A 13,044-nucleotide genomic window follows, 5' to 3' on the forward strand; every position below is an offset into this window, starting at 1 on the left:
TTTAAAAAAGTTAAAATATGTATATTTGTAAATTAGGTGAGAGAAAAAATCACACTATATTATATGAACTTAAAAAATTTTGTTTAATAAATGAAAACGCTTACATTAATAAATTTTGAAATAATTAATAAATAAAATAATATAAAATTATATACAATTATTTAGCTATACAAAACTTTATGTACATGCATGTAGTTTTTTGATAGTATATGTGTGAGCTATACAAAACTTTATGTACATGCATGTAGTTTGTTGATAGTATATGTGTGAGCTCATCTACATCTGATATCACACTGTCTTTTAAATTTAGATAACAAATGTATATATTTCGAAAAATAAAAGAATGATTAATAAATATTAATTACTTTAAATTATTATATGTTATAAAGATTATATTTGAAATATTATTTTAAACAATTATTCAGCACGAGACATGACAATACAAGATTTTTGCTTTTACAAAAATTCAAAATCCAAATAAGATTTAGGTTTTAGAAAATTTTCAATATTAATACAATATTTTTACAAATATTGTCTAGAGTTTTGTGCAACCCTAATGATTACTCCAATGTATCAAACTAATAAAAACGAAGAGATTTATTTAGCCATCGGGATGCTGCTATTGCTACATATCTAGTAAGAAAATAATCAAATTTATAATTTTGACATTTTTCATTTCGAGTAATTTTGAGAGAGCAATTTTACCTGTCGTCCGCAATTTTTAGCGAATAAATTTCAAGTACACATCTTTATATCACATATTTAAATAAATATTTATCTCAAATTCTTATCTATGATATCAGTGCGTGTTTCTCATTTTATTAATAATATATTATTTGCTCAATAAGTCAATTTTGATCGGTTCTATCCAACGAAACGAATTTATCTTGTAACACGCGACATCGACATACTTTCCTCGCGAATTTACCTCGAATTTTACGAACGCTATCCGCTTGATTCGCCGCTTCCTCTTCACGACTGGTTCACTATTGTGCGGATAACAATGGATTTTATATGAGCCCTCTAATGTATGCACGACCCGCATCTACTACAGTCGGTGCTTCACCATGTTTTCACTTTATAACGCAGCGTTTTCCCTTCCCGTTCGAAGAATGCGCAATCTGAAACTTCCGGGAGAACTGGAATCACTCGTACCGGATTTACGAAAAGAATCCACACACACATACATACATTTTTTTTTAACCTTCAATTACTGTCGCGAATCAAATTCTGCGTAGCGACTTTTAGAAAGTTATAAGAAATCTTAATTTCGCGACTAATATCGTAGAAAGCAGCGCGTAATATAATTAAAATTTTGAAAATAAATTCTGGAATGCACGAGTGTAAAAAAATTGCTTTAGATATTTCAAATAATTTATTAATTATATTTAATTTATAAAATAATTAATATATTTATTATTTATTAATTTATAATAATAATTTATATTTATTAATTATATTATTAATTTATATTTAATTTATATTTATATAAATTATATAATTATATTAATTATATTTATTAATTTATAATAATAATTTATATTTATATAATATATAATTTATATTTATATTTATATTTATAAGTCAAAAAATGAACCGTACTTTGTATTCTATAAATTTCTCGTTAAAGCGTCATTTAAAATTAGCTCTTACGTTACATCACTCTAGATTTCCTACCTGCGTTCTTCACGTAATACATCACGCATACATGCGTGTACACTTACGCACATATTACGTATGGTATTAAATTAATTTTTGCTTACCCAGATCAATTGTACAATTCGATCGTACGCAACGCACATCTTCGTAACGCTGACGCTCGCATAATAATTTCTAATTATTATGAACATTGCGTAGTCATCGAAGCATGCAAAAGTCGATTTCGCGATCTGCGTGACGTAAAAAAATGACATCACATTACGCGTGTCGACATTGTTCCGAATTATAGGGTTCTCGCATACGTGCGTTCGAAAAAACAATAGAATCTATGAAACGTTATTTATATTAATCTCGTGTGAATTTTGAAATTTTAAACATTTAACTTTACTTCAATTATCCCTCTTCCCTTTAAAGAGATAGAATTTAAAGAGAAACAAAGGAACATATAATCTGTAATTATTAAAACGGATATCGAAGGAATTGACTCTTAGAGAGCAAATTTAGATCGACAATTTTAATGCCTTAATTAATTTTAACCTAGATTCGTATCGGAATCCACTTAATCAGGCATATACTTCCTGATGAAGATCAAACCCATTATATGAAATTAAGCTGTAATGGAATTAATTGCACCGATTATGGATTTAATTACATTTATTCTATAATCGTGTATCATAGCATTGGATCACACGCGACTGCATTCGATTATGTATCATTACGTAGTTGCATGTTATTTTTAACTAAATTTACTATCTATACGAAGCTATGAATGCCCATTTTCTGTATATTATTGCTCTAAAACTTCTCTCGATACGTTACTGATCGCTAATAGAGGACATGCGTCATTATTGTAGAAAGTCTCTAATAGGAAAGGCGTTCCAAGCCATAAAACGTTACGATACGAAATCACGCATGATGCAAAGTAGAGTCTTATCATATCCTTGTGCATAATTGAAACATACATGTGCGTGATATCTTTTTCATCGAAATTTCCAAATGTCAGATTTAATTATAACTTAAATTAATATATAATCTTTTAAAAAAATAATACTACTTTTAAAAAAGTATTATTTTCTGATTAATGCATACATTTTTAGCTTCAAAAAATTTTTATTTTTTTCTACAAAAGCCTTTACATTTTAAAGAAAAGATATTTTTGAAACTATTACGAATTAAAATTATTATCTTGAAATTATTATGAATAAAAATGAATTTATATTTTTAGCTTAAAAAAATTTTTATTTTTTTCTACAAAAGCTTCTACATTTTAAAGAAAAGATATTTTTGAAAGCATTACGAATTAAAATTATTATCTTGAAACTATTATATATATGAATAAAAATGAATTTATACTCATATTTGACCAACTTTCGAGAAGAAACACCGATTTTTTTCCCTCGATCAACTCGAGTAAGGCCTGTGTTTGTAAGATATTAACACGCAGGCGATCGATGGATCGATCGGCACGTCGACTATTTCAAAACGACCACGATCGCAACGGTCCACTTACGAGGTGTGCTCTGAAAAAAAATTACCCAGCAATCCTCGAACCAGGGAAGTCTTGTCGTCCATTAAGTAATTTAAAATGAGGATTCTCGCGGTTGAAATCGATAAAAAAGCTTCGCGTAGATTGCTTTTGCTCGAAGATAGAATTTCCTATTCATTATCTTTTTTCTCATTGTGTTGTTATTTAAGTACCTCGTTCGAAGTAGTGTCTGGAAAATAGCGCGATTGATTGTACGACATGCTTTTTTCTATTATAACCAGCTATGTATCCGATACTCGGAAAATTAATAAGTATAAGTATATTAATCGAAAATGATATTAATTAATTTTTTTAATGATTTTCTATTCGACAAACTCTTATTCGTTTTTATTCGTTATTTCGAAATAATATTGCTTTTTTGTTTTTTTAAGATTTTGAGCTAAAAAATAGATAATTTTAATATAATAATTTTAATATATAATATATAATATATTTTATAATATATTTTAATATGTAATAATAATTTCATTATCTTAATATTTTAAATTTTAAACATAATAAATATTTTAATATTTTAAACATCTCTCCGCATGTATATTTTTTATTTAATTTTTTTGGAGAGATTTTAATAGATAAAAAAAAAGAAAGTATTTCCTACATTTTATTCATACGACATAGTATACATTGTTCACGCAAACGCATGATACTGAGTTATGCACGGTAACGGATTCTAGGATGAGAAAGCGTCGCGATGCACTGCACCGGAGCTATCGAGAGAAAATGCACCTTTCTCCAAAGATTGTACGCGTTTGTGCGGCTGATTATAAACTGTTAACCTATTACGTGGGATCGGATAACCTACGACATTACGATATCGTAATGTAGAAAGTTTCGTAAAGGCCGCGTACAAGAAGTGTCACTGAACGTCGAACCCGGGAGAATTTGTCGATCTCGAAGTGCAAATGCTATCGCAAATATTGCTCAAAGACGAGAAGAAAATTGCGTCTTAGCATTTTTTACGATGTTCATTATTTAATATATTTAATATATATTAATTATATTTAATATATTATATACATTTATCCTATCACGTGGTATAAAAATAATAATGCAAATAATTACATATGAAGTAGAGAGACCTAGCACTGTCTTTTTTTAGCACTCTCTTTTTTTTCGTTTTTTCTAACCTATTTCATAAATATTGATAGCAGAAAAAAATGTTGGTTTTGATTAATACGAATTTTACTTTAAAATCCTTTTCGAAATAACACACAAGTTTAGAAAGAGAAAGAATGTAGGATTTTTATTAAATTATATGAATATTTAATTACTAAATTTATTTTGGAATTTTTATCTTACCTGTCGGTGGTCTCTCTTTGGGGTAACATATCCTGAATAGACCCTGAGTCCTCGTGTAATAATAATATTTCGTGTTCATCTGCTCTATCAAGTGGCTCTGCTCGGCATGCTTGCTCGCGTATTGCTGTAACAGGTAGAAGAATATTCGTTAAATAGACAGGGCCACCCCAAGGGTCGCAAAAAAAGACGTTGATTTGAAGTTGCGAAACGCCATGTTATTAGCGATGATAAAGTGAAAGGGCAAGAACAAAATCGCGGCGAATAATTTGCCTCGATGGAGAGAGCTACTACTGCACTGCATATATATATATTTTCGAGATGCAGATGAAGTAAGTACGCGCTCTTCCTTTCGCGAAAATGTTATTATCGTTAGAAAGTAAGAATATCGTGTACTCTCGCGATATAACATCTGTCAGAATCTCTCTCGTATTTTTAGTGAAAGGGACGCGATGCTCATTTAACTACATTTTACTACGGTCAACTCAGACGGCTAAAAACCGATTACAAGCGACTACTTTCTGTTGTGCGTGTCGAATTTTAAATTCAACTTTGTTCAATTTACCGACACGAAACTTTATTTTGATGACTACATTTATTGTTAGCTAAAAAAAGATGTATAATAGTGATAGAAAAAAAATTGACAATATAAATTATCATATCATAAATTGTATTATGAATTATTATATACTGGGTGTCCCAGACTTAACGAATCAGCCGTTAATAGCAGATTCCTGAGATCATTTGAAGACGAAAATTCCAATGCTAAAATGTCGAGGAAGACTTCATAAAAATGTTCAAACTACTGATTACTGTCGCATCGAAGACACAATCGCGCTCACTGCAGAATCCTATTTTTTATGTTATATTGATCCCTCTATCGACATCGATATTATCGCGCTGTACGCGGGCCCCTTGATGCTATGTCTCTGAGCACAGGAGAACGTAACGCGCCGATTGGTCATCTTTAATCTTTTGTAGCATCGAAACTACATCTTCCTCAACATTTTGGTATTAAGATTTTCGTTTCCAAATGACCTCAGGAATCTACCATTAACGGCTGATTCGTTAAGTCTGGAACACCCTTAATAATAAATAAAATTCATGATGTATATATTTCTTGAATTTTTTTCTGTCAATTCAAGACTGATTATCAATAATTATCAAGAAATCGATGTAATCGTACAAATTATTGTAACACACTCGCATAAACTTCTAGTCGCGGTAAAGAATTACCGATTTGTGTGTACGATGGATGAAATTACGAGGAAACGATTTCATCCTGGCATCGATATTTCGCGATGAGCTCGCCCATGAAGCCTATATAAAAAGCATAGAGAGCGTCTATTCATGCGTGTCGATGCAAGTTCCGCGTACTTTCTTATGTTCATAGATGTATTTCGCATACCGCCCTCGAAACTTGGTGCAATTTTAGATCGTGCAGCGGACACGCATGTATCGATCTCCTCCCCCGGCCACTCCAGTGGTCACTCAACGATATAATCTCGGATTGTCGTCGGCGCCGGCGATCGTTACGATCTATTTTCTAGAAAGTCCCTCTTCGATTTCCCGATTCAATGTCTGGTAGAAAGTATAATAATACACCGCGGGAAATCTTGAACGCATGAATCGCGATCGTCGACGACGGAAAGAAACGTTTTCCGCGCGCGCTCGTTCTCCTTTTTGCATACACAAGTCCCTTCCCACGAGACATTTCGCTCCGGATCCACCGTCGATCGCTGATAAAAGGCGAAAGAAAGAGTTTCCCTTCAAAACTCGATTCGTTTTCGCGGAGGATATTAATATCCTCGCATTTCTCCCTTCCATTAATCTTTTCACAATTTCTCCTTAAGCGATTTATTTATGTCTTTTATGAAACTTAGTTTACGATCAGACTCTCTCTTACTTTCTCATCTTTTGTTAATTATTTAAAAATTATTATCTTTTGTTAATTACTTAAAAATTATTATTTAGAGAATTTTAAATGTAATGCAAATATATAAATAATAAAATATATAAATATAAATATATAAATATAAAATATATAAAATATATAAATCGTTACATTATCATTTATTATTTTCAAAACTTGGAAGATAGATGTAATTGTTTTTTTTTCAATTACTTAAAAATTATTAGAATTTGAGAAAAATCAAGGTACAAATCGTATAATTGGGAATTTTATCGTTTTCAAAACTTGGACTGCAGATGAAACATACATTGCTTTGTGCGAGAAATACATTCTTGCTGCGTTTGTCAACAACAATGGTGATCGATGATGTTTGAGAAATTCCATCGCCTACGTTCTTCCTCGATTACCAACTAATAGTCGTACGAGTATACTGCTGATGTAAACTTCAGCAGGTTAACCTTGACGAACACCCATGCGTTCCGAATAGTTCTTTTGAAAGAATGCGCAAGGTGAACGATGCCGCATATTCGCCCTCTCCCAGAATGTTTTCGTTTCATTGATACAAAAATAAAATAGTGTTTCATTATAAAATGGTGTTTAAAATATAATAAAGCGAATAACAAAATCTGATGTCAATATTGTCGACGTAATTACTACAAATTATTATACTATGATGTGTAAAACAAGAAAAGAGAGAAAAAAGAAAATTTATAGAGGAAAAAGAAAGAAAATTTAACATACATTATTGCTATTTATAATTAATTGCACTTGCATAACCGTCTAGTTGCTACAATGATTATTTTATTTTGCGAATGTGAAGTCCTGATACAAATATAATAACATTGCAAAAAGATAATGCTGTGAAATCTGTTATTTAAAATACATGCATTGAGATTAAAAAGTTCATTGAAATAAAATCATAAAAAAAATCATTAAAAAATCCGAAACGAGAGATTTTGCGAAATTAATATTAAAATAAAAAAAGGAGAAATATACAATATTGTTCGAGGAGGGAATGTATTCTTCGCGCGAAAATTTCTACGAGCAACAGGTGTTGTCTGAAGATGCGATACAATGAATTTTCTCGCGATGGTACATATCAAGAGTTATCATCATCATTTGTCGAGAATAGGGAAAAAAGGAGGATACCGACGAATCTCCCGAGTCTTGTCTAGGCCACGCCATTCTGCTTTCACGTTGTTATTTCGCCATTGCTCGCCTCAAGCGCGGGAACATCGTCAAGCCCGGCTGATTTCTTTGACATAGAAAGGAAAACCCGGCGTGAAGCTCAATGAAGATAATTGCATTATCGATAACAGAATGGGAAATCGTACATCTCTCTGCTTTGGAAATTATTTATCAACGCACCTCGTGCATTGGAATTTTATTAAAAGTATCGATTTTACAAAATTTCTCGTATGCTTTTTTTTACAATGTTATTGCAACTAATTCCCCTAATCTCAATGAATGCATCATCAATTTCGAATTCATCGCATCGATTATGCAATATTACATATTTGTACTACATTTTGCAATCGCAAAGTGATAATCGTAGCAGTTAGAAAATTATGCAAAATATTTACGAGTGCTTGCGGAGACAGAATTGATAGCTTTCACCTGTATTTGTCGTTCTCGATATTAAAAGAATTATTATCGAGACACGTAATTTAAGAATAAATATTATTTTATCAATTTCGGATAAAATTTATCAGCGTTGAATTATAAATTATATTATTATATTTATTATCGTTTCGATTGCGAATTTATTTATATTAGAATGATTTAAGGAGATTAAGTGCCTTGCCTTGCCTTGTGTTATGCACGCAACTTTTATTTGAATTTTTCATCGATCTCTTCCAACACGTTGGCCGCTGACGATCTGCGATCGTTTTTCCGACACTGTGCGCGATTTACGATTGCATCGTTTCGTCATCTGAATAATCCATCATCGTGCAGTAATCATTTAAGGAGACCGATCGTGAGTAATGCGGGTTTATAGGGGCACCGTTTTCATTTGAATGACAATTGACGTAATTTAATCCATTTCGAGATATATACTTAAGGACTTTCCGCATTAATTTGTCACGTTGAACGGTGAAACGATGCGACTGGATTGTTCAATTGGCAAATACAATCCAGCACAGTTTTGCATATTTGTCGACGTCTTTCTGCAACGTTTGTGTCAATCGAATGCCTAAGTCTGTGATTTAGAATTTTTATTTCTAAATATATAAATATTTTTTCATGTTTATATCTCGTGCACTAATGTAATGTATGATACGGTCTAATTAATTTAAAGTTATTTTATAAATTTATTCTTTACTAACATACGAGTGATGCAATGTAAGAAATGACGCAAGTTTAAAGCTTGATAGATTTTCGAGCTAACAAATATAATTGAATTAAGAATGAATTAAGAAAATCGATAAGATATTATTAAATATAATTTAATATTGTATTGGAGATTTTTTTTGAAGAAACAAAAACTAAGATAGTGTGATTAGATTTTTCTTCTTCCCTCTTTTTATATTACTTACTATTCTTTCTCTTTTTATTGGAAGTACATATCAATCAATTTAGTTTAGCATTTAATTCTTAAGTCTGCAATTTATAATTTTTTATTTCTAATGTGTTCTAAGACATAAATATTTTTATTCATATTTATGCAGTAATGTAATGTATGATATGGTCTAATTAACTTTAAGGTTATTTTATAAGTTTATTCCTTACTAATCACATACGAGTGACGCAATGTAAGAGATGATGCAAATGTAAAACTTGATAAAATGTAGAGATAAAAAATATAATTTTAATATCGTATTGAAAGTTTTTGGAGATAAACAAAAACTAAGATATTTCATTAGTATATTAGAGATCTCTCTTTCTCTCTTTTCTTTTATTAATATTCTTTCCATCTTTATTAAAAATTATGTTATATATTAATTAGTTTCGAAAGCACTTAGCGGTTGTATAATTGTTACCTTTGCTAAATGCGATCGATATAACAGCTGTCATTTTGATTGAAATTCCTACATTTATCTTCTTATATAAACTCTTACATATTACACGTTCTTTACACATATCATGATAAAAATAAATCTTTCCTCAGATATAAAAAGAACATGTATGTATATATGTATATATAAAGTAACAAACTTATTACCATAAATTACATCGCATATTGCAATATTGCGTTAGAATATCAAATATATGTATGGACGTTGCATTTTCGCACGATGATAAGAAAACATGCTAAGATTCACCGATTTTTATCGATACATTGGACGGAGAAGAATATTCGTGCAATACTCGAGTTTCTCGAAACATTTCAAAATCTTTATAAAGCATCGCACGGATTACGAACCGCAGCCTTGAAGAGTTTTCCGGTTTGATACATGATTTAATTCATTAATCTAATAAATTTACGCGCATCTCAATTTATGTGAACGATCAAGAAACAAGCAATTCGTATTTACTGAATAAATTACAGCACTTTTTTTTCGTGTGAATGATAATTTCCATGACTTTCTAACTTAATAACGCTTGCGTTTGTATAACACACTTTGTATTTAAACACTCATGTGAGATTTTATTGAAAAGCAGTACTGTACTCATTGTACTGTATCCTATTTATCCTGCTTTTAAATAAAATCCCACACTTGAATTATTGAAATATATTTACTCGCTTTCTTTATCTAGAAAGAAAGCGAGTAAATATATTTCAATATCCTAAAATATCCTAGAATTCTTCAATATCCTAAAATATCCTAAAATATTCTAAAATTCTTCAATATCCTAAAATATTCTAAAATTCTTCAATATCCTAAAATATCCTAAAATTTTTCAATATCCTAAAATATCCTAAAATTTTTCAATATCCTAAAATTCTTCAATATCCTAAAATTCTATTTATTTCCTTCTTCGATATCTTAAAATTCTATTTATCATAACTATTTAGATTTGCTCCTGCGTCGAGAATATTAAAATGAATTTAACTGCGCGCATTCCTTTCTTCGCGTGCCCAGCTCGCCACGTCACCGGTTCTCGAATGAAAGTACAGTTGACTATACTTGATGAATATAATACCATGTCACGTGTAACGCGCTACTGTGCACACACGATAACTGCTAAACAGGCTCCTTTATGCCGACGAATAGGCAAGGATACGCGAACGATGTAATCAACGCAATCGAGCCATTTTGCCGCCAGGACTTTACATGCGTCGCAGGAATTAAGCGCTCATTATAAGTAATTTGTTATTAAAACGGCAGAGAAAATTATTGCGCAGTTAGTAATATTGGATTTGCAAGATGCAAGAAGCTGTGAAAGGGACGTACACAATAAAAAATAAAATGTTAATTATAACATTTTTCACATGTCCCAGAAAGTCCACTCTAAATTTTAAGTTAAAATAACTCATTCGTCGTATGTTACTTTTTGACAAACTAAAAATGTTAAATAATTGACACGGATCTTTACATTTATTTTTGTTATCGTGACTTTAAGTGTAATATAAAAATAACATACAAATTAATTAAAAATTACATGAAAAAATAGTTACAATAACTCATAAGAAATGTTGAGGACATTAACATGTAATAGTAATTATTTTAACTTAAATTATTTGTAATAGAAACATTTGATTTTAGTAAATTTGATTATTTTTGTATGTCAAAGTTCAAGATTATTTGAAGATTCACTTTAACTTTTCTTAGAATGTTAAACTGACTTTGAGACATGTTGATTGTTTAAAATGATGATGTTAAAAATACTCAAAATAATATTCCATTTCTAAGAGACATACATAAAGTGTTAAGTTATGAAGTTGACATAAATGTAACACATGAAAATGTTAGAAAAATAATAACATATGGGTTGTATGTTAATTTTACATTGAAGTACTAATCAAAACGTGGTAACACGGAAAATTTTAACGTATGAACGCACAATTTTTTACTGCGTAATGTTTTTCAAATGCGCGAGATAAAATAAAAAATATGTCTGATCTTTTAAATTCCCTTTCTTCTGAAGTGGATGTAATAATGTGTGTTAGAGGATCAATTCCTCTGGAAAACCAGTTTTCTTTATCCATAACCTTTTCAAGAAAAATATTCCTATTAAAATTGCTGCATACACACACACACACACACAACACACACATGCCGATCGTATTAATTAGTTATCTCCCTTTCACACGGCGGCTTGTTCTTCCTCTTCCTACTTTCGAGTATTAAAAAGGAGAATAGAGTTTTTTTCTTAGTACAACTTTAGTATGTCTTTTGTGAAAAGGCAATATCTAAAATTTATCTGTCGTTACGTTTAACACAAACGAGGACATCGAAACCGTTAAAACGCATACAAGTCCTTATATTTCCATTCATTATCGAGATTGTCCTTCGGAGAATTGCTGTATTTAAATCTCCTTAACTTATCGTCGGTTGTCTTCGATCCCGTCTTTCTTGATGGGATTCGTTAATATCAGGAATTTACACGCCGTCTTCCCGTTAATCGGCGATGTTTGCATGTTCGTCGAGGTCGAGCATCGCAATTATCGCCTTGCGTCCTACTCGCGGTTATGGGCACATTTCAAATACATATGATTGAGAATAATCATTTAAATAACATTTATCGTTTAAATATAATTATTTAAAGATGTTTGTTCGCGTTAGAAAATCTTACAAATACATCTTTAAAGTGCAATAATTAAAATAATTTTAGAAAAAAAAATTACCTTGGAGAAATTCTTATCAATATTCTCCAACTTGTATCTATCATTTCAAATATTATGTAGGACGAAGAATAATTAGAGAGATAAAAATAAATGTATATTTATTTCGAAAGTATCGTTTATTAAATACTCATTTAAATAATAAATTTATAATAAAATAATAAATTATATAAATAATTATAATAAAATAATAAATTTATATATAAATAATTTAGAATAAAATAATAAATTTATATATAAATAATTTAGAATAAAATAATAAATTTATATATATATATATTTATTTAATTTATTTATAACTCTATTTTTTCACTTTATATTTGCCAATATTATTAATATTAAATATTTTAAATAGGATTTTAATTTATACGAATAAATTATTAATTCACATTAATCATTTAAAATTCAATAAAAGAAGCGGAGGTTTTTTTCTTATCTTTATTTTCTAGTTCGAGAACGCTTTGTTTATTCAAATACTATTTCTTACTCATCTCTGGTATTCGAACGCACGCATTCGCTCACACCTACTCGTCGCGATGCGTGATACGACATAACTGTACGTGCGATTCTCTCCCGACCGCCTCTCCAAGCGAGGAGGCGAGGTGGCTGATTGTTGAGGAATCGTAATGCGTGCACGTCCGTCAAGGATAAGAGGCGCGAAAATAACAGAGCGTAGTACACACGTTATGCACTTGACGCTTCTCCGCGGAATCGCGGCACGAGATCCTTTCGGATGCAGCGTGCCTGATCCGTCGAAGTGGATTAGTGGGTCTCCTCCGCGCGCCGACTCTGAAGTCTCTAAACGAAATAGTCGAGTCACGCAAAGGTGCAAAAAAATCAATACATAAATTTCAAATAAAAACTCAGCTGGAGAAGACAAGAGATTTTAGCAGAGAGAATTAT

At 30.6% G+C, this 13,044-nt stretch overlaps 1 protein-coding gene and 1 long non-coding RNA gene across 3 annotated transcripts in view; one reads left to right on the forward strand and one right to left on the reverse strand.

The window, feature by feature from the left end:
- LOC145967363 (uncharacterized) overlaps positions 1–13,044 on the forward strand; it is a 39,133-nt gene that overhangs the window by 19,339 nt on the left and 6,750 nt on the right. The window lies entirely within an intron of this gene.
- LOC145967361 (uncharacterized) overlaps positions 1–13,044 on the reverse strand; it is a 30,373-nt gene that overhangs the window by 11,687 nt on the left and 5,642 nt on the right. For both annotated transcript variants that reach the window (XM_083092192.1, XM_083092191.1), the window contains exon 2: positions 4,505–4,628. In XM_083092192.1, the coding sequence (XP_082948318.1) occupies positions 4,505–4,628 (124 nt within the window). The remainder of the gene's footprint in view (positions 1–4,504; positions 4,629–13,044) is intronic.

Source organism: Camponotus vicinus, unplaced genomic scaffold (assembly GCF_025532165.1).
Source record: "Camponotus vicinus isolate PSW18456_S1 unplaced genomic scaffold, iyCamVici1.0 SCAF_2, whole genome shotgun sequence".
Taxonomy (NCBI): Eukaryota; Metazoa; Arthropoda; class Insecta; order Hymenoptera; family Formicidae; genus Camponotus; species Camponotus vicinus.